This window comes from Osmerus mordax, chromosome 4, assembly GCF_038355195.1.
Source record: "Osmerus mordax isolate fOsmMor3 chromosome 4, fOsmMor3.pri, whole genome shotgun sequence".
NCBI classification, from domain to species: domain Eukaryota; kingdom Metazoa; phylum Chordata; class Actinopteri; order Osmeriformes; family Osmeridae; genus Osmerus; species Osmerus mordax.
Window position 1 is genome coordinate 10,614,767 of NC_090053.1, and position 22,211 is coordinate 10,636,977.

A 22,211-nucleotide genomic window follows, 5' to 3' on the forward strand; every position below is an offset into this window, starting at 1 on the left:
GAGATAGGTAGGGAGTAAAGTAGAATAAGTAGTTTATGTGACATGAACTAGGAGCCAAAAACGCCATCTTTGTAATGAGCTGGTACTTACTACCATTACCTCGGCTCTGACATACTTCTCTGATGGGATGGCTTGGCGAGTGCTGCATACGCTCATGATTGTCTCATTTAACCATCCAATAGAAACGCATTAGGCCCATCCGAGGTGTTGCCAGGTCTGCTGTGTTGACAGAAATTCTCCATCCTCGATATCCCGCTAGAGGGCAACGGGGACGGTCTCATTCTGCAAGGTAGAGGTACTCACCAGACTAGAACATGTGACAAAGACCAAACCTCTCCGTGGTTCAATCAAAGGGTCGCGTTGAACTCTGGGAGGCGGCCAATCACAAAGCAATAGTGCCGTGCTCATGATGCGTGCAATAACGAGGACACGTTGACATCTTAATAAACAATAACAAGTGAACAGCCGCTGTTGTCTGCTGAATCTGTGTGTCTGCGCTCCCTAATGTCCCATAACCCATATGTCCTCTTTACTCAGAACAGTGGTTCAGGTAATGGGCAATGGGAAAGAGAGATAGAGGTTAGCAGGGGGAAGAGACAGAGAAATCTGCTAAGATGATGAGTGAGGGGGCAGTATGACAGTACAACTGTTCAGTGTTGGCCGGTAAAGGATGCCACAGTCTATGAGCTCTCCAAGCGAGGATGGTTCCCCCATTAAACTATTGGGAGCCTTTCCCCTGCTAGAGTAGCACAGACGGATGTGTTTGTGTGTGCGAGAAAGTATATTGTCAAGGAGAGAAAGATGAAAAGAAAATGGATGGGCAAAGGGGAGATAGGAGCGAAAGAGAAAAGGAGGAACAGGTAGGAGATGGGTGGAGTTGGAGCAGTATGGAAACGTGTGCACCGTTGCCCTCTAGAGGTGAATCCAGTGACACGCACCTGGGTAGATCTTTCAGCACGGATTCCAGTGTAACAGGCCTGCGGAACCCGAGCAGCGGAGAAGAATAAGACGGACGCGAGCATACAGAAAACCAATCATTTATTTCTTTGTCTCCGACAGTTCTAGTCAGAGCCACAGTCCCTCAGACTGTGCTATTCAGCATCTCCGTTCCCGATTCAAGTAACAGATACAGGAGCACACTTCCCATCACCATCCGCTTCAACAACCCAAAGTTCCGATAAAGACACATAATAGGAGTGACGTCCACATTCGAGGGGTGTGTGTGTGTGTGTGTGTGTGTGTGTGTGTGTGTGTGTGTGTGTGTGTGTGTCAAAGATATAGGGATACATAAGCATATAAAAGGGCAAAACACCTGAGTGAATCTAAGTATGGCTGATAACTGGTATGGAATAGAGCTCTAACGATCCCAAGCAGGTGGTGCACCTGAGCGTCTACACACCATGTCTCAGATGAGACCAGCACACAGTCACCAGCCAAACGGCACAACGCCAGCACACAACCCCCCCCCCCCCCCACACACACACACACACACACACACACGTCCACAGCGTCAGGGAGATGCTGCGGTACACACTCAGAGACACATCCTGAGCGCGTGTGTGTGTGCGCGTGTTCCATTTCCGTCCGCTCAGTCCGGGGCGATATGTCGAAAGAGTCTCCACCGTGGTTCAGATGTCATTCACTTGTGCTTCCCTCGCTCGCTGACTGTCCCCTCCCCCTCTCTACCCCCACACCAAGCCTTGTGACTTCGACGAGCTCAGCTGGACGTTCTCGTATGGATCTCCGTTTCTCTGAGGGGGGGACACACGTGCGCACACATCAAAACACACCCAACCCGTGAGCGAAAGACTTCAAAACTGTAACTCGGTCACCGGACAGAGCCCAGCACCCTTCTGAACCCCTCACCTTGGACGCCATCGCTTTGAGTTTGCCCATCAGGGTGGGTTTGGAGTAGACCACCTCGTCCTCCATCTCCCCCTCGTTCTCCTCACCCTCCATCACGGCACAGCTGTCGGCACAGGGCAGCTCGCACTCCTTATTGGCTGACATCACCAGGCGGGAGTACTTGTACTCCAACCTGTCACAGGGAGACAATCAGCCGAATGAACGGAGGGACGAGCTGATCCAGGAAAGAAGGAGAGAAGGAAGGAGTGAAGGAAGGACAGAAGGAAGGACAGAAGGAGTGAAGGAAGGAAGGAAGGATAGTGCTGAATCACTGCTTGACTGCGCGGATGAGAACACCTCTTGTTTTTCTTCCAGAAGAAGCACGTGACAGAGATGAGCAGCGCGGCAGAGAAGGCTCCCAGCCCCGCCCCCAGACGGATCCAGAAGTCCATGCTCTCACACGGCCAACTCTTCTTGTCAGGCAGGGACACGCCCCCCACACACAGCTTCGGTTCGGTCCACATATACAGCAGGTCCTGGAGAGTCACACACACAGAACCGTGTTAGGTCATCATTATTATATTAAGTGTAGCTTAAAGGAATAGTTCAGTGATTGAGCTCCTCACACACACACACACACACACACCTGTTGTCCTCCCTTGCAGGCGCCATCTATCTGGTGGTAGTCTGCCTCGGTGCAGCGAGGACACGCCCCGGAGCTCTCCCACAGGAAGTGAAACGTGCATCCGTCGCACGTCCCCGCCGGACAGTGACTGCAACACAAACACGACGCCCGGTCACTCCACCTGGACGCGGCTGCTACAAATACAGACACCGTCCACGACTCCACGTGACAACACGTCAACAGATGTCATAAAACGCCCCCCCCCCCCTTTTTCCTTCCGCCAGCTCCCTGCCGTGTGAGGACGTAGCTACGTCGCCGGGGGTAGAACGGACGTCCCCTCCCAGACATGTGTGATCAAGACGGATCTTCAGCGACCCCTCACCCTCCCTCGTCTCCTCCTTCCGTCTGAACACAGACACTTGTAGCGAGGGAGAGGAGGGAAGCTGGGACGCGCTCATCATCGTTAGCGCTAATGTGATCTGCCGTGGGGGGGGAAGGGGGGGGGGGTGATTCTTAGCCGACAGCCGACCCTAATGCCGTCTGACAGACTCCCTCCTGTGTGTTTTAGCCCCTCCCCCACACCCATCAAACCACCACGGGGGGGGGGGGGGGCTCAAGAGTTCATGCTGATTAAAGTCTGCAGCTCGTCTCCTGTCTCTAACTTGGGTTGGGATGGAGTCAGTGTTGCTCTCCTACACTGTCTGGGGGCTCCTCTGAGCAGGAGGCGGCGAAAAGGGGGGCTGGGGGAATGGGTGGGGGGGGGATACATGGATACATGGTCAAACTGCTTGATAGTGACCGTCAGGCCAGGGAAGGGAGGGGGGGGGGGGGGCGAGAACAGACAAGACAGACAGAAGGTACCTAGGCACCACGAGCTCTCCTTGCGTGCTCTTCGTGGGGCTGCAGCGAAGCGTCAACACCACGCTACGGCCCGCATCACATGACGAGGTGGCCTCCAGGGAACTGGCCGGGAGAAACGCACCACATGGGCGGGAGAGGGGGAAGACAAAAGGACACAAACACGTCAGTGTTGAGGGGAATCCGGACCTGGGGGAGGAAGCATCTGCAGTGTGGCGCCCATGCAGCAGGCACCCACCGGTAGAAGAAGTTGACGTCGGGGACGTTGCTGGAGGTCTGAGGGAACAACTCTGGACGCGCTCTCACTCTCCCCAGGGTACTCTCCACTGTAGCCCCTACAGGAACAACACACACACACTGGCATGGGTCCATCTGTCTGTCTGTGTCTGTGTCTGTGCGTGTGTGTGTGTGTGTGTGTGTGTGTGTGTGTCTGTCTGTCTGTCTGTCTGTCTGTGTGCGCCTCCATTTACCAACCTAGGAAAGTGTCTGCTAGACTGATGGACTGGGAGGAGAGAGCTGTGTTCAAGCCCCTCCCACTGGCGGGGATGATCGTTGATTGGCAGATGAAAGTCTTCACGGCATTGGCTTGTTCGCCTATCTGGTACTCAGGTCCGGATATGTCCGTCACGTTGTCGGTACACACAGCCCTCCCGCCCTGAGGGGAGGAGGCAAGGGGTTGAACAGAGCATGGAGGCAAGGGGATGCACGGGTGTGTATGTATGTGTGTGTGTGTACCTCTCCCCCACACAGGCTGATGTTGAACAGGTGGTAGAACTTGGTTCCTTTGGAGGTGAAGCTGGGTCCGACCATGGTGGTTGCCACGGGAGCCAGGGAGCTGTAGTCGAAACTCCGAGTCACGTTGCCGTCCGAGTGGGAGAACAGACAGTCGCTGTAGCACACGCGGTGCTCCTGCACGCACACACACGCACACACACAGTTTAGCACTAAGCAATCAAGTTCAAATGATTCCTACAGAACAATAGAGCACACACACAGTTTAACACAAAGCAATTACGTTCAAACAATTCCTACAAAATAGCACACGTGCGCGCAGGTTAGCATTACACAAATCAACTTAACAGTTCCTACAGAACAAAAGCACACACACCTTGTTGCTCTTGCTGGCTGGTCCGCAGGGCTTACAAGCCCCGATCCCGGGGGCAGAGTGGGGGATGAGGTGTGTGTTGAGCGGGCACTCGGTACACTGGCTGGTGTGCGTGTCGATGTAGTGCCCCGGGGGGCAGGGCACACACAGGGAGCTGGAGGGCAGGGCGCTGAGGGCACACGCCCGGCACTCGGACGCCACTCCGTCCAGCGCGTTGCTCACCAAGATGGAGTAGATACGCACCTGGTCGTTGACATGGTGACGCTCCTGGAGGAGGGACGGGGGGGGCTGAGTCGCATCACTGTCCTCTGTGTGTGTGTGCGTGTGTGTGTGTGTGCTCACCTCATAGGGGTGGTTGGTCCTCTGGAAGGCCCAGGTGTACGAGACGGAGGCGTTCCTGGTCATGACGTGCGTGTACGACTGCTTCTCTTTGTTGCCCTCCCACGATTCCACCACGGTCGTCGCCTTCCTGTTGGCGTCCTGGGCCACAGACAGGACGCCTTCAGACAGCTTGCACGGAACACTCGCAAGACGCCTTAGTCGGCGTGTTGGAAGTGATGCGAGGCAGTGTGTTCGAAAGGAGCCCTCACCATCATGAAGTAGAGCTCGCAGTCTGCCTGGCACACCATGTCGAACACGAAGGTGATGCGTCCAAACTCGGACCCCGAACCCTCCGCCATCGATGTAGGGAGTCTGGAGAAGAGAGAGACAAGACCCGGGTTAGATAACCCCCAGACGAGAGGAGGGAGAGATGGACAGAGGGGGGAGACAGAGACAGAGTGAGACAGAGAAAGGGAGAGAGATACATGTAGAGAGATGGACAGAGAGATATCTATATATATCGAGAGAGAGAGAGAGAGAGAGCAAGAGAGAGCAAGAGCGAGAGCGAGAGAGAAAGGGGGGGGTTGACACTCACTTGAATCCTGGAACGTGGATGTTGAGGATGAGATAATCGTTATCGGAGCCCCCTGCCCCATTGTGGATGTGATCCCCCGCCACCTCCCACCCTGAGACAGAGGACACACACAAACACCGCTAGAAAGCACAAAAACAAGTTGGGCTTCACGGTCGCCCTGAAACTTGCTCGTGTCCGCCGGGGGAAAAGACTGACTGTTCTCCGGCAGACGGCGCCCTCTAGCGTTGGAGGGCAGGAGCTGCACCCACCATTCATGCTGTCACACTTGGTGTTGCCCACGTTGAAGCAGGAGGTCTTCATGTTGGCTGGGAGGACGTTCCACCACTTGTACTGGTATCCCAAAGCAGGCTCAGTACCAGCTGGACAGGGCTTGCAAGCTGGGGAGAGGGAGGAAGAGATCTGTAGTACATCGATCAAATGTCTAAAGCCAAGCACCCAACCGAAACGTGTTGGGACGGCGTGAGGAAGGAGAGCGCTTGTGGTGCTGTCGTCACCTTTGACCCCATCGGAGTAGGTCCCGGGGGGGCAGGGCGAACACGTGGCTGTGTCGTTGTTATAGAAACCAGGGTTGCAGGGGGGGCAGGGCTCCCGTTTACCACTAGGGGGCAGCGGCGTGGCTCCGTCCACACCCTCCAGACAGATCTGAGGCTTGATCCACTTATAGATGACCTGGGTCTGCACACACGCACACAGAGCCGGAATGGAGGGGTTAGGACCCAGCAGAGCCAAGATGGTGGACCGAGGAGGACAGGACAGGACATGGAACCCATCCGGACGTGGAAACAAGACGGGGGTGGCGGGGGGAGGGGGCTGTAGGAGGGTCTCACCTTGCCCTCACTGTCACAGGGGGTGTGGATCTGGAAGTAATCCTTGACGGAGCAGGGAGGTCGGACTCGGCATTCATCAGAGCCCTCAGCTAAGGGGCAGATATCCAGCTATTAAGCATATACTGCACAGAAAAGCACCGGTGTTATTGATATGTCATTGCACAACATTGCGCGCGTGTGAGAGCCGCTGTCAAAGCAGGCTTTTCTCCCCAGCCTCCGATGTCACAGGAATGGCATCAATAATATAGTAGTCACACAACCAGTCATTTTATTCCCTGTCGGGAGCAGGAAGTCAACTTTCGAAAATAGGAGAGGAGACTTCTCTCAGGGGACAGATGTGTGAAACTGGGACACAACGTACACTGAACAGGATATACTGTCCTGGCTCCGTGCTGCACTGCGACTGAATATGCAGCTCCAGCCCGCCAACATTACCCAGGTGTGTGTGTGTGTGCGTGTGTGTGGGGGGGGGGGGACCTACGGGCGTACTGAGTGGAGTTGTGGCAGGGGGTGCAGGAGCTGGCTCCTTGGCCAGAGAAGGTGTCTCGAGGGCAGGGTTCACAGGAGGACGAGCCCGGGGTCCGACTGAAAGTGCCGGGCTTACAGGGGAAACACTCGGATGTGTACGCCACACCTGAGACAAACACAGATGGACGGGGTGGTCAAAGGTCAACACCTCAGCTAGAAGAGTGTGTGTGTGTGTGTGTGTGTGTGTGTGTGTGTGTGTGTGTGTGTGTGTGTGTGTGTGTGTGTGTGTGTGTGTGTGTGTGTGTGTGTGTGTGTGAGAGAGATATCATACCTTCTATTTGGACTTGCTTCAGAAGGACAGGTTTTACTACTTTGGATCCCATTAGCATCCCTGCAGTCCTCCAGTATAGGATGTTAGTGCCGGACTTTAATTTGACCTGGGACACACACACGCACACACAGATTATCATGCAGTTGCCTCTCCAGACACTAGAGGGTGCTAAAGTCTTTTATGAGGCTAAAGGAACACACACACACACACACAAACACACACAGACAGACGGACAGCTCTTACGGTGTGTGTGGCCCATTCCCCGTGGCTTGTGAGCCTGACCCTCTTTTTATCAGCTGTCTCGTCCATCTCCTGACACTGGTCGTTCTGGATCTGAGAAACAGCACACCAGCCTGTCAGTCAGCTCAGCTCTTCATCACTGTCAGAGACAATAACCTCATTCCTCATGCACACAACTCCCTCCCTCCCTCAGTCTCGTTCACGTAATCAGTGAGTCCTCAGACCCATCAATCAAGAAATCACTCCCACTCAAGATCATCTTCTTTGTGGCTGAATATTCCACAACCATTTGCGGATGCAGAGACTCACAAAGAAGTGGAACATGAGGTTGCTGTCTGGGTACTGGTACTGGAAGGAGACCTGCCCCTGCTTCTTCAGGTGGACGGCGTAGATGAGGGAGACAGTACACTCGTCCCTGTTGGACTCCAGATAGCTGCCCTGGGGGACCCACGATGAACTGGGGAACACAAGAGGGGACAGGCTGACAACACAACGCTTTCTCTGGTCCCGTCTCACGCACACAGACATGCGCGTAAACGGAAAACAGTCAACAGTAAACGCGCGTGCGCACACGCTCCCCTACGCTCACACGCTCCCCCACACTCACCTGTTGCAGGTGACACTGTCGTCGCCGTGGGGACCGTTGTCGAGGTGGGTTGCCAGGCTGCTGAAGCCCGCCGGTATGACGTCCCATTGGTCAAAGCGGACACCGCTGCCGAGGGAGTAGCTTCCTGCGGCGCATAGGGTGCATTCCTGGGCCGTCATCTCTAGGAACTCCCCCGCCGCGCACGAGAATGCTGGGGGGGGGGCGAACAGACACACAGGCCAATCATATCACTGCCTCATCAATTAACACCTAAAACAATGACAGCGATGGTTTCCATTCTATTCCATCCAGGCCACATTGTAGTAGGCTACGCTAATCACAGCCACGACGTATGGGCTCTCCGCTCAAGTTAAGGCACGATTAGTGTTCAGATGTCTAACAGCATACAGTACACACACCCACACTTTACTTGCACAAACACACAACCCGGATGCCGCTCGTTGGTGCTCTTATTTTTCACATCCTGTTAGGGTTTTGGGGCATCTGATTGAAGATGCGTGTGTTCAAATGCATTACTGCATGACAACAATACTTAAGTTTTTGCTACATTTCCCATGTCTGCCAATGCCTTGACAAAACCCGCGACAGTTCAAATCTATCATACCCGACCAAATCCACTCACACATTCTTACCTGACACAGAAACAATAACAAGTGTGCTTATGCATCAGCTTTCCTGGGTGTGTGGCGGGCTGGGGTTAAAGCACAACCAATGGACTACCAACACCTGTCTTGTGGAACAATACTATCTTCTACATCTCGGACATCTTTCTTTCCGCGTGTCAACTGCATTGCCCACGCATGTCAGGGAGAAGGAAGCAGAGCCGAAAATCCAAAGAACTGGTCTGACAGCATGACTGACTGAAGCGAGCCACCAAAGGGTTAGCCTTTCATGTTACCACTTAGCATATTTTAATGAGGAGTAGAAGTGGCAGAATTACAGGCATCAAAGCTCGTTGGGAACATCGCTCTTGGGGTGTCTACGATATGAAGCGTATCTTTCATCAGGGATCTGAGATTATCACTGAGGTCCGTGGCGTCTGCTCGAGCTGAGATTGGGCATTTTTGGTCAACCTGAAGGAGAAGGATCTCTGGTGAAGAGCAGTTTGGGATGTTTTGAAAAGGGTGTCTTGACAGGGAAGGGTCAACCCAGTCTCCAGACATGCAGCAAAAGTGTCTGGAACAGTGTTCTTGTCTAAGGTTCATAGCCAGGGGTTGTGCTCTGTGGTTGGCTGGAAGAGAGCCAAGGAGAGCCAATCAAGCTGCGGTGGTAGGAAATTCCACACTGCTGATAAGAGGGTGTGGGAAATAAAGCTCTACTGACAGGCCCACCAACACACACTCATTCACATACCCTCAGACCCAAACAACTTACTGCATGCTGTCCCTTGGACCGGCGGAGGAAGGTCTTCACAGAATCCTGGGATTTGTGGGATTGCCACTCTCCACCGCGAGCCTGTACCGTCACACTCTGTATACTCGTAGTAGTAGTCCCCCTGTAACACACACACACACACACACACACACAGTTAGTCTCTACCTGTCTTTCACAAAGGTCTAATCCCTTCAAAGAACACCTGGGCTCCTAGTGACTGGGATGTGGCCTACAACTGGTGCAACTACTCCAGACAAACGAAGTTATTGTAAGTCTCTTTGGGTAAACGTCTGTTAAATGACTTAAATGTAATGGAAAAGAGAGAGAGAGAGATTTGGGTCAGACAGACCAATAAAGAGAAACAGCAGACAGAGGTCTCCACCAAAAGAACTGAGTCATATCCTCCTCCTCCTTCTATCACTCTCCACACCCGCTTCCCTGCCCTGGGTACACTCGATTGAATCGCCATGGCAATGAGAAGTGGGACAAAGACTTCTGGGTCAGTGAGGCAGGTGCGACAGGCCCCGTCCTGACTGACGATGAACAAACCTACCAGGTAGGAGAATAGCATGACCTGCCCACAGAGTCGTGTCCCTCCCTCCTGCCCTCCATCCCCTCATAGAGGAACGACTGTGGCCTTGTTAATCCCACATCTTCTGAAACATTCCTGTTCAGACCCTAGAGCTGGGCTAGCCAGCAGATCAGAGACGGTCGAGCCAAACCACCTTGTGTGATGCAGCAGATTGATGGTCTGGGAGAAATACGAACAGTCACTCTGATTGGTTCTTCTAGATGTTTATGTGTCACTGCAATGTAGTCACTTAAGAGCCTTGATCAATGATCTGCCCATAAATACATTATTTATGACACTGAATGTTTCCTGCTTTAAATTCATTTCCTGTATCATGTGATATACAGGATGTAGGCTACCCATGGAATGAATCTGAATATATTGACCATACTCTGTAATATCAGGCTGGATGGTCATAGGTTGTTGGGAGCATGTCTTCTGATTATGCATTTGAAACCGCTACTGTACCTATAACAGAAACACAATGGCTCAGAGTCACCCCTAGACACTGTGTAGAAGTGCCCTGTGGCTGAGCGTGACATAATAAGTTGTTGCCGGGTTATGGCTGTGGGCTGTGAGGTGCTGAGTGGAGTGGAATGGAGGAGAGAGACTGGGAGAGAGGAAGGCTGAACCAGGCAGGAAACTGATAACAACTCAGCTTCAAGAGGTGCGAAAGTAAACATTAACCAGACGGATCAAGCACAACCGTTTTACACGCACATATAGCCCTGAACACAGCACCCTGTGGACGATTCCAACAGTAACCCCCACTAAACAACATAAACTAAATCTATTTCTACATATTAGTAAACAATAAGGAAGCATTTCGGTCAAACAAACAGATCCTATCTCAGTAGGAAATTATGAATCATGATGAATCTCTGCCTATTCAAATATAATTTTGAATCAGACTTTTTACTGGAAGTAGCCTATATGCTGACATTTTGTAAGTAGCCTAACGCCAATGATGCTGACATTTCTGGATGTTTGGAAAGTTATTTTAGCTGACAGCAATCAAGAAACGATCACCTGTCTGTATGGAGTTGGATGATGCACATACGTTTCACCAAACATAAATGCAAACCGAAATCTGTCCGGAAGTATGTCGTCAATTCTTAATCGTATTTTGCCATGGTCGATGGATTAACAAGTCCATCCGCGCAGCTCCTGTGGTCTGTGTTAAAGGTTTCGTTGAAGCCGTAAAGGCAAAGCCAAAGCTTATTCTTTGAAGGCAGCCTAATAAAACCGTTGCTTGTTCAGCTGTCATATTAACATTACAAACCTCAGGTCAACCTTATCTCACCTCTGTGCATGTACGTCGTCCAATGGCCTCGACAGTCAATCGCAGCGTGCCGAGGATGAGAGCGCAACTACCGATAACCCATACTAAGGATGGCATATTAGGCACCGCGGACGAAAAAACGACGTCGAAGCGGATTCTATAGAAACATTGAGTGGTTATTCACTCGTAAAGGCACATATTTGTTAAATAAACAAAACCAATCTACTCGGCTTCTAAGGCTTATTTGGTTCCCGTCTTCACCTGCTGTGATTGCTTGTAGGAACCAGGGAGTCGCTCGTGCGCGCATCTATACCGGGGATTGACGCGCCAGTGACGTTTGTCATCACATCTATTGGCCGGGGGCGAAATTTTCATTATCATAAAAAAAGTGTTTTGTATTTATTTTGATTGAACAAGAAGACAACATGTAATTGTTTAGCAATACTGCATATTTACCATAAGACAAGTTGAGGTAGAATCACAATACGCAATTTAATATTATATTAGGCCTACAATTGAAATCAATTTTTGCGAATAGCACATTTAAGAAAACTATACAGGATTCCTGTAAAATAGTAATTTTGTTTTGACGTGAATAGATATCATAGCCTTATTGTACATTTAATCAAACATTATGTCTATACAATAAGGCTGGACAAAATCAACATGCATTGTCTTATAATGGCCGCTAGAGATCACTCAAGTATGGTTTTTAAAAGATCAAATGAAAAGTAGGATATTTTACATCAGTGATTCTGCTGGCTGCACAAGGGCCTATGCAATTGTTTTGACCGACCTATATGAATACAAGCTATTAAATAGGACATCAAGTGTATAGGATGATTGGAGCAGGGTAGAAGTGAAGAGGTTTGTCAGACTGATCCGACTGGCACACGTGTGTGTGTTTGTTTGTGTGTATGTGTGTGTGTGTTTGTAACACTGTTTACATTCCCAGACAAAAGATTCATGCATGTTTTATCACCGCGGTTTAATTTGTCAATTTGTGTAATGCACCCTCCACAAGGAAGCAACCATTGTGGGTGAGAAGGGGTTTGATTGGGGGATGGGGGGTGAAGGTTGAATGGCAGAGAAAGAAAAAGAGAAACGGAAAGAAAGAGTGCGTGCATATTTATGTATCAGACTATTTCAGGCATAATTGAGCTTGTGAGCATAGTGTATCATATTTCAAGAACGCAAACAACCAGGGTCTATCAGTTTGTCAGTTCAGACAAATGGCTTTATCAATGAGTCATGCTATTGTATTTTTAACCAACACAGCTATGACAACAAACCCTATCTAATGCACACCTAACCTAAATACACAAACACTACAGTACAAACTGTTTTTGTCCTGCTCATTTCTAAAAATGCATGAAATATGCATGCCTAGAGGCAGAACTAAATGAAGGACGGATAAACGGATGCTTTATGTGGTTGTATGAATATTTAAATACCAGTCACCCAAGACAGTTGACCCTGTTTTCTCCATTCTCTCTCATTCTGGGTGGAGGGATGCCGAGAATGTCTCTCTCCTGCTCTCTCTCTCTCTCTCTCTCTCTCCCTCTCTCTCTCTCTCTCTCTCTCTCTCTCTCTCTCTCTCTCTCTCTCCCTCTCTTTCTCTCTGCCTCATCCAAAGCCCATCGCATACAAAGTTTACCCGTAACCAGACCTCTCATAACCTTACGGAGCCACGCACCCACAACACTCTGGTGAACTATCTTTGTACACTAACACCAGGTCCAGGGTAAGATGTGTCCTTAAGGCAGCAGTGGTGACCTTTCAGACAATTGTATTAGTAGCAGATTCGGGGTCAGCATGTAACCAGATCCCACAGCACGAGTGTGCCCCTGCACCAGTCTCCACCTGTCCAACAGGCTGGGAAGTACCTTTGCAAGGAACCAGACACCCACACACACTGGGCCAACACACACGCTTACAAACACGCACGATACCCCTGACACATCACTCTCTCACTGAAAGCTGGCAGACAGGGAGTTTGGACGGCGGGGCACATAGAGCAGTTTGAAGGGCTGACGAAGAGCCGTATGCTCCGTTTCGCTGAGTAAGAGAGAGAGAGGAGACAAAACGAGGAATGCCAAGCAGAGCTCTGGAGTGAGGCACTTCTGAATGTTCCTTTGGGGAACGATCTAATCTTACCACGGAGGATACATGCGGTGGAGCTGCTATGTACTGTGTCGACTGCTTGTACAAACGTGTTTATCTGTTCATGACGGGGATGGTCATCTGTTAAGAGACTAACCTCCAGTGAGAGATCTCAGCCTGCAGAGCTATCCAGCCAGAGGAGCCAGCTGGACTGATAGACTGGGAGAAGGCGTGAGGGCATGCTGACCTACAGACCCTTGGAGTCTAATCGAATGCCTGGAGTCGGTATGGGGTCATGGTACCACTTCTCCTGGAGCTGAATATATATCTGCAGGGAAATACGGGTCCTGTTGGTCACTGCAGTGTTGCCTTCAGTTCAGTTTGTCCCAGTGACCCTGTCTCTCTAGCGGTATGCATGGTCTGCCCTGCTCTGCGCTACGTCACTGTTTCAGTGGGCCGGCTGAAGTTGCGGCCGAGCCGACACCGTCATTGGACAGAACCAATTCCAGACCTGACAGGACGAGTCTACAGACCCCTACTGTGGACCTGGTTCTGTCCCAGCCGGTACCGGATGTAAACAGGCCAGTGGATTACCCACACCAGAGAAGAGTCAGCTATATATCCACCCAGGGCAGAAGTGTGAATGGGGTTCACCCCAGCTCTGACTGTTGTCTGAAGGAGATAGAGGAACCATGTTTCCAGGCGCCTGTGGTCCTACACAGCCCCCCTGAGAGCTCTGCACAGGAGGAGCTGGATGAGGATCTGGATGAGGATCTGGATGTGGATCTGGATCTGGATGTGGAGTTGGATCTGGGCTTTGGAGAAGAACTGGGGGTGAGGTACCCTCACATCCCCAGGCCCTCCATCATCAGACAATCCCGGGTAAGTTCTGAAGGGGTCAGATGGATTGAATTTCTAGAAAAAGTTTGGAAAAAACAAATGAGAGGAGATTTGTTTTCTATCCAGTCACGCTACCCGTGTGATGTTGTATTCTAAATAGCCACAAGGAGGTGACAGAGCCTAAACTAAATGACAGGGTTGCTCTAGCAGGCCTTGAGTCTTTGTAAACGAATCAACTTGTCTACCTTCTTACCATATACAATGAAAGCTTGACACACAAATACACACTCACAACCATGGATCATTTCACAGTATTTCAGTGTGGTTTGTCTTGAACATTGTCCCTTGCCAATTTGTGTATTGGAACAGTCATTGCCAACCCTGCTTTGCAAGGAAAGCTCTTTAGTAACTCCTGGTATTGTGTACTTGGCTGAAATGACCTCATTCTTCCTCGTCTTGGATGCTTGTGAGGCTTTGCATCTCTCAGGGAAGGCCTTGGGATTTGTCTACTAGCTGATCAATAATGTTGATTAGTGGAGACTGCTGGGAGGGAACAAGCAGAGGCATGAGATGACTGCTTTAGCAGACCTGGAGCTGGCATCATTAGTGATAACAATCGAAGGCACACATACGTAATAACATTTTAACCCTTGTGCTGCCTTCGGGTCACATGACCCAAAGGTTCACAACGAACCATCGTTGTGTTTACCCAATTTTACCCAATACAAAAACAATAAATAGCATTTTCTTTTAACCTTCGCAATGTGGGGGGTCTGAGACAGCCCGACGGTTAAAAGAAAATTCCTCACTTTGTTTTTGTATGCAGTAAAGTTGTCGCAATACGACGGTGGGTCACAATGACTGATGGGTCAGAATGACCCGAAGATAACACAAGGGTTAATGTGCTTTAAAACGAGATGGGCAATCGCTCGCTGATCAAATCCAGCAACAGTAGCAGTGGGTGCACAATAACCAGTTTTCTGACTCCAGTGGCTGAATAATGTTAGTTGTTCTGGCATGTCATCACTGTATTTTAAATGAGAATTGAGGTTTTGATACTTGTTTGGTTGCTGTCTTTTTAATGTGTTCCAGTGCCAGTATTGGGTTATATGTAATCCTAGACAGATTTCTCTAAACAGAGCGAGTCTCTCATATAATAAGGCTTAGTCTAGATTGATTGATTTGACCTACTAGACTTTGGACGTGTGTGGTGACTGGCATCTTCCCTAAGTTCCTCTGGTTGCCTCTTATGTACACCCCCTGTTCAGTTTTTAGGAGAAGAGTTGACATGGGCGTTTCTAGGTTGAGGGAGTTTGTGTGTGTGTGTGTTGTGATGATTTGGAGGGTGTGTGGTGGACCAGCATGTAAGTGTCACCCTGCTAGTCATTGATATCTTTGTTAAGCCTTCAAGCAGAGCAGATGTAGCGTTGATCTCTTGACCCTTAACCTTCATCTGTATCGGTTTGTGTGTGTGTTTGTGTGACTAGTTGGGGGAGGTCTGAGTTGAACCAAGAGGAGGATGTTATAGGCCACCTGCTTTATCAGATTCAAAGGAAGTGGGGAAACCACTGCAATATTTTTGGATTCACCATGATAAATACACAAGTGCACACATGCACACACACGCACACACACACACACACTGATATGTCATAAAATACAGTACACTCTGTTCTCGGGGAGTTAAAACATTGGGCAGTTTCATAAACACAGTCATAAAGCAAGTCAAGGGTTTCGGCAGAGGAGGAGGACAGGTGGAGAGAGAAAGGAGAGCAAATAAGAGGGTCTGCCCCTCTCTATCTGAAAGACCAAGAGGTGCAGCACACATATTAAAAAACCATTCAGTGACAGTAAATACATGTTAAATAACAGGTAATTTCATGATGTTGATATTTATTCCTCTATTGGTAACATACTGATTGAATATAAAAATGAATTCATAAAAATTCAAACATGGTTCCCCCCCCCTCTTCCCCTATAACATTAAACCATGATATCCTGTTGAGTCATTGACTAAATCAGAATCAATAGCATGCGGTGGCGGGTGGGTTAACGTGTGTATTGGTGTGGGGTGACCCTGACATCCTTGTTTCGTTCCCGTCAGGAATCAGAATTCCAGGAAGCAGCATCTGACAAGTGGGATTATGGAAAAACGGACGATGGAAGGTTATCAGGTAGGAAAACAACACGTGCTTCCTCTCCTGGTCTGCCTTCCTCACTCCTCTGCTCCTACAGATCTCTGCAGCTCTCTCGCTCTCTCTCTCTCTCCCTCTCTCTCTCTCTCTCTCTCTCTCTCTGTGTCTCTACTCTCAAGAGCTATCGTCAGAGGACAGCATCACAGTCAACTTAACCTCTTTTTTTTTCCAGATGCCTTTAAAAAACACACTTAGACTAAAAGGATTGTTGAATGTATTTTGTGTTACTGTAATGTTGATGTCTGACATGGAATTATATGGAGACATTTGCATAATCGTGTTCTGTCTTAATGCAATAGTGATACTGATATGCCTGCGTTTGTCACATCCTGTTTTATTGACAACTAGTGATCGCTTGTGTGTGTTTGTGTGTGTGTGTGTATGTGTGTATGTGTGTCTGCTGGAAAGCACCTTGCCAGAATGTCTGGAAGTAGCTGAGTGCTGGCGGTTACCTTGGAGATGGGTTTCGGGGGCACATTAGGGGCGGGGCAAATTAGGACTCAACAGTGCCTGTACTGTTGTGGTTGTGTAGGGTGTGTGTTCAGTTTAGGTATAAGTGTTTTTAATGAATGTGCGCAAAGGGGGCTTGTGTGCCTGTGTGTACATGGGTGTGTGCGCGTGTGTTTGTGCATGTGTGTGTGCATCTATCAGGTGCCACAGGACCCAGGGGAGTGTGTGGTAACAAAGCCTGAGCATGGTTGGGTTTAGGCTGTCCCATCTGCAGTGCAGCCAAGCCTTTTGTTCTCTGGTCCCAAATGATAACGTCACAAAGGCTGGATTAACATTCTGAGGGGAGGCAAAGGGGGCATTGATTGGCTGGACATATGTATAAGTGAGGGTATATGTGTGGTGATGGAGTTGTAGTGGTGGATGAAAATGGTAAATGTATGGGATTTGTAGTATACCATAGCAACAATCGTTTATGGTGTTTCTGATGCCCTCAACGGATCAACATCTTAAAATGGCATCTGCTAGCAGATGCGAGCCTCGGCTGTCCATGTAGCCTCTACTTTTGGAGTGTAGGTTTGAGGTCAGGTGGTTTCAGATGCTTGTATTACGGTTCTTTATTTCCTCTGAGCTCTAAGAGAACAATGTGGTCTCCGTTTCCTAAACGGCAGTTTGAGAATATGAGAATATGACGCACGTACACACACACACACCTACATACACACACACACTGACCTTGATTTCCCCATGTCCTGTGTGTGGGTTGTAGTGTGTGTTTTGGGAGCACCTCGCCATGTTCTTCTTCCTGTTCTCTGTGTTGGAAATCCTGCTGTTTCAGCTTATTCATATAAACACACAGACAGGCAAGCGGGTGGACGGATGGAGGGACAGACAGATAAATAGCTTTCCATTGTTCTCTCTATCTCTCTTCTGGGCTGCCTCTTTCACCTCTGACATTTCCTTGTGTCTGTATTTTCCAGCACAGATCCTCTTCTATCTTGTCACATAGTCACACACACACGCACAGACCTACAGTCACACATGAGGACAACACACACACAGAGTTGAATCCCTTTCGATGCCACACTTTGACGAGTCTGCATGACAACCTTCATTGAAATCAGACCTCATTTTAACCTCAGTGTAGGCCTAATGGAACGGTCTGTTTCAATTCCTACTGGAAGCCATTAGGCTAAGTGAAGCATCTGTTGATGGTGCAGGTCAGTAAATCCTTGCGTCATGAGACTTGAACACTGACAGGGCCTTTATTCCAGGCTGGGACCTTCAGTACTTACTGTATCAAAGGTGCACATACACACATACAGGCATGCAAATGAATGAGGCCTGTGATTTCAATATGCGTGGTCTGCGGTCCAACTTCCCTTTTCAACACATTACGATTGTTGTTGACAAGAACACATTGATAGAATCTCACAACAAAGCCATTCATTTCACTTCAAATTATCAAATGCGTCTAGTTGTACTGACTACATTTGCATTTACGTAGGCATTTAGCAGACGCTCTTATCCAGAGCGACTTACAGTAATTACAGGGTATCGAACCGGCAACCTTCTGATTACAGTAATAGCCCGATTCCCTAACCGCTCAGCCATCTGACCCCTAACTAAGGGGAACCAAAAGAGCCTCACAGAAAAATTACCTTGTAAGTCTAATATATAGATGTTTTAGGTAGGTTTGTGGTATAGCCCAGCACAAACCTGATGCAGGTGTAAATAATTGTCTTCCCAGAATGCACTGCAGAGGTAAAAACGCTTTTAGATCTATTTATGTGAGGCACCATCAATGTACCTTTAGACAGAGGGAGGGAGAGAGAAAAGGTGGAATGAAAGAGACAAGTAGTGGATGAGAAATAGAACAATGGGTGTAAACTGGATTGGTAAAAGAATGAATGAGGCTGGGTTAAACACCAAATCAACAGAAGGAGTGGAAAACAGGGATTGAAAGAGGGATGGAAAATAGAGGAAAAGAGAGATTGATCCCATCGACAGAGGAGTCACAGAGAGAAGATATACTTTTTAGCTGTGAGTGTGTGTGTGTGTGTGTGTGTGTGTGTGTGTGTGTGTGTGCGTGTGTGTGCGTGTGTGTGTGTGTGTGTGTGTGTGTGTGCATGTCGGTGTGTGTATGTGTGTGCTATTGTAATGTGAGTCATCCAGCAGTGATTGAATCAGCCAAAGTTGACATTCACCCTCATGAGCACTGGAGAAGTGGTCGAGGACAGGAAGTTGTGACACATCTTCACATTGAGAGGTGGCGGGGAACTGAGAAACAATATCTGGATGATCATATTTGAGCAGAGAGACTATAAAGAGAGTGGCTCCAAACTTTACCACCACTAACATAGAGGCACTCACATAAACAGTCTAGACCACAATTGACATTGTTGGCCGCCTTTGTGTTCTTCAGAAACACATATGCCATCCATTAAATGAAGTATCACTGTATTGCACCAGTCATTTGTTTTCTTTTGTCCGAGAAGTAAGAGTGTGCAATGAGGGTGGCTGGGTCAGACAGACAGAGAGCGGAAACAGTGGAAAGAATGTGACGAGTCTCTCTGGACCGAAGCAAGCAATGTGATGGAGATGAAGAAAGAGAGAGAGACAACATGAAGCAGCAAGATAGAGGGATGCAAAAGAGACGGTAAAAGACAGATAGGTCGATTAGTTGACGGAAAGAGAAAAAAAGGAGCGCGAATGAAAAGAGCAACGAATTGGACGAGGTCAGAAGAGTCTTAGGTTTACAAGATATGTGATGTTCATAAAATGTGGTTGGTTCTATGTTACAATTAGTCTTGGAATCACTAGGGAGCCTGTATTATACATCAGGCTGGTGTCTCAGCCCCCAGCCATTCAAAAGTAGGTCAGACACAAACCCAATGCATACACACACAACATGTCCCAGAATTACTGTACTTTTAAGTATTAAGTACTTTTGAAATACTCTCTTCTTCAGCTGGATGGATGGAAGTCAATCGGTGATTACTTCCCATCAACAGTTGGGTTATTTTTCGGCATCACAGACATTATTTCTTACATTTCCTCTGTATACATACATTGAGATGTACAGTATTTTTACTTCCTCCGAGTATTAAGCACAAAACTGATGAACTGAGAAACCAGAGAAAGTTTTTCCTTTCTAGGTTCCAACTGCAGTGTAGTTGAGTAGTTGTGGTGTGTGTCAGAACAGAATCACTATCATCTGCCCTGTAGCCCGCCCCCTCTCACAGGAAGACAGTTACCATGGTATCAGATAACTGCCACTTCCTGTTTTAAGAGGAGGCTCGTGGGGGCTGACATGGAAGGGATAGGGACCAGGGCTGCACACACACACACACACACAGACACACACATACATACACACACACTTTCTAGGTTTGTGGGAAAGCATGTTGATAGCAGAAACATCTGGTTAAGATATGAGGCAGTCATACAGGGCCAGGAACTGTCTCACCAGAGAATAAGGGAGTGAAAACGAGAGGTAGCAAAGAAGTAGAGGGTGACCATGGGAAAAGGGAGGGTCAGTAATGTAGGGTTTTTAACTGATGTACAGTAGAGTACAGTTAGGGAAGGTCTAGGTGACAAGCTGACCCTTAGGAGACACAGACAGGCTAGCAGCATACAGTTATAGACACATCTCACATCTATTATAATCTGGGCTCAAGAGGCCTGTCCTTACAGTACCAGGTTGGGTTACACAGTCCAGCCAAAGACAGGTGAGAGGAACACAATTAAAGACATAAAAGTCTTTGTAAGGGAAAGGCAGAGTCCATTCCGATCCTGTTGAGGTTAAGAGTGTATCAGTGACGGATTGAGGCCATGTTCTTCTTTACAGTACGAGAGGTGGTGGGAGGGTTAGAACCTGCAGAAGGGGTTTCATTAGCAAAACAGTACCAGTGTTCTGTATATTTAAAAGTTTACGGGTTTTCATTAAACATATGGTTTTGAACTATTTGGTAAGTCAAGACTGTTCAGGTTTATTTCAAAATCATTATAGTTTTGTATAATACCACATTTAGCATTTAGCATTTTGTTTTTTCTTGCTTTTCCTCAGAACAAAAAGGAATCATTTTTAAGCAGTCTTTCACATTTGTATGTTGTCTCTATGATGTAAAAGTAGAGCAGTCCAGAGTGGGTGTGACTCAGCAGAGTCATCAGTGTTCAGCAGCTCACCCTCTTAGAGGTGGGGAAATTAACTCTCATTTCCCAGCAACCACCCAGCCGCTAACTCTCTACGGAAACCGTTGACAGATGTGTGATAACTGTTCTGACACTGTGGGTGTTTGTCCCCGTACACACACACGTTACCATGGCAATCCAAACGGGATTGATGCAAAGTTATCTTCAATAAACTACGACTTGCCAAAGTATATTCGGCAATTATCTAATCCGTGTCATTCTCCCACACACGCCCCCCCCACCCACACACACACACACATTATCCCTATATATCTATCTGTCTCTTTCTTAAGAACTCTCTTTCTCTCTTTCAGTATATTTCTCAGTTTTTCTGTTATTAAACTGTAACTGTAACTGTAATCTCTTACTCACACATACTTACAGTAAACACACACATCTGTTTCCTGTATGGTGGGAGGGTGGTGGGTGTCATCACTTTGTCAGAGGGGACCCCTCTCTGACTTCTCCAAATACACACACACACACACATATCCCAGGTCTCAACATGGGACAGGAATGTCATGCACACTGACACGGTGACCCGAGTTCCACCCACCTGCTTTGTCCTTCACTCCAGTCGTGGTGCTGTGTGTCATCAGCCACCCCAATACAGTGGTCCTACCCCCTCTCTGGTTTACACAGCCCAGCCATCCCCTGCTCTGCTCTGTAGGAAATACAGTTACACAAACATGTGAACCATCCAAGGCTCCACCTATGATTAGCCAGAGTCAGAGAGAGGAGATGGACACAAGTTCCTGTAAGCCAGCAGATCTCCTGTAAAATAGCGGTTTAGAAGAACACATTTAACTGAGGGGGGGTTGATAAATCCACCCAGCCCTTCATCTCTAAGCTGATTACTCTACATCACAATGAATGACCAATCTGTTCACTGATACCACAAAAGACTGTCATGGACTCATTGTATAAACTCCCCTGTAGCAAAATTTGGATTTTACTGGCCAAAATCGAATTTAAAACATGCAAAAGTGTGTTATTGGTAGTAGATGTTAGTGTTAATATGTGTGCAGGGGGTCCACTTAGACCAGTCCTGCTTTCTTAGTGGAAAAACAAGAAAAACAAACAGTACTGCGATTCTCAAATGTGTCTGTGTCTGCGTGTACGTGTTTGAGTGAGTGAGTGAGTGAGTGAGTGAGTGAGTGTGTGTGTGTGTGTGTACTCCATTCTTGCGCCTTGCTGTAATCCAGCCTGTCTCTATCGAACGCCCCGCCCCGCATGTGAGGGGTCTCCCCCATCCGGAGAGCAAAGAACCGGAGGAGGGGAGGGGCTCTGGGCGTGACATCACGTCAACCCTCCCACCCAGCATTAATTTACATTTTCTATGGGTCCTCCTGAGAATGTGCTATTGCTATTGAACAGTTTCCA

General features: G+C 48.5%; 1 protein-coding gene across 1 annotated transcript; it reads right to left on the reverse strand.

Annotated features, from left to right (window-relative positions):
- Positions 1-1,480: 1,480 nt before the first annotated feature.
- On the reverse strand, positions 1,481-11,336 carry elapor2a (endosome-lysosome associated apoptosis and autophagy regulator family member 2a). The gene is made up of 22 exons (XM_067234325.1): positions 11,071-11,336; positions 9,197-9,317; positions 7,823-8,012; positions 7,525-7,672; positions 7,219-7,308; positions 6,976-7,081; positions 6,658-6,810; positions 6,177-6,265; positions 5,844-6,024; positions 5,598-5,726; positions 5,350-5,440; positions 5,024-5,126; positions 4,776-4,913; positions 4,437-4,700; positions 4,064-4,237; positions 3,803-3,983; positions 3,567-3,663; positions 3,332-3,433; positions 2,492-2,618; positions 2,203-2,381; positions 1,867-2,038; positions 1,481-1,751 (listed from the first exon to the last, which is right to left on the reverse strand). Exons 1-22 carry the CDS (start codon positions 11,164-11,166, stop codon positions 1,683-1,685), a joined length of 3,000 nt encoding a protein of 999 aa, XP_067090426.1. The 5' UTR covers positions 11,167-11,336; the 3' UTR covers positions 1,481-1,682.
- Between the last annotated feature and the right edge of the window lie 10,875 nt (positions 11,337-22,211).

Bases quoted from the DNA above. Each gene is read 5' to 3' on its own strand.
- elapor2a (XM_067234325.1), bottom strand. From the start codon at position 11,166: ATGCCATCCTTAGTATGGGTTATCGGTAGTTGCGCTCTCATCCTCGGC. The intron at 8,013-9,196 runs GTAAGTTGTTTG...CCCCCCCCCCAG, and splicing joins GGTCCAAGGGACAGCATGCA to CATTCTCGTGCGCGGCGGGG. The intron at 7,082-7,218 runs GTAAGAGCTGTC...TGTGTGTCCCAG, and splicing joins GGGAATGGGCCACACACACC to GTCAAATTAAAGTCCGGCAC.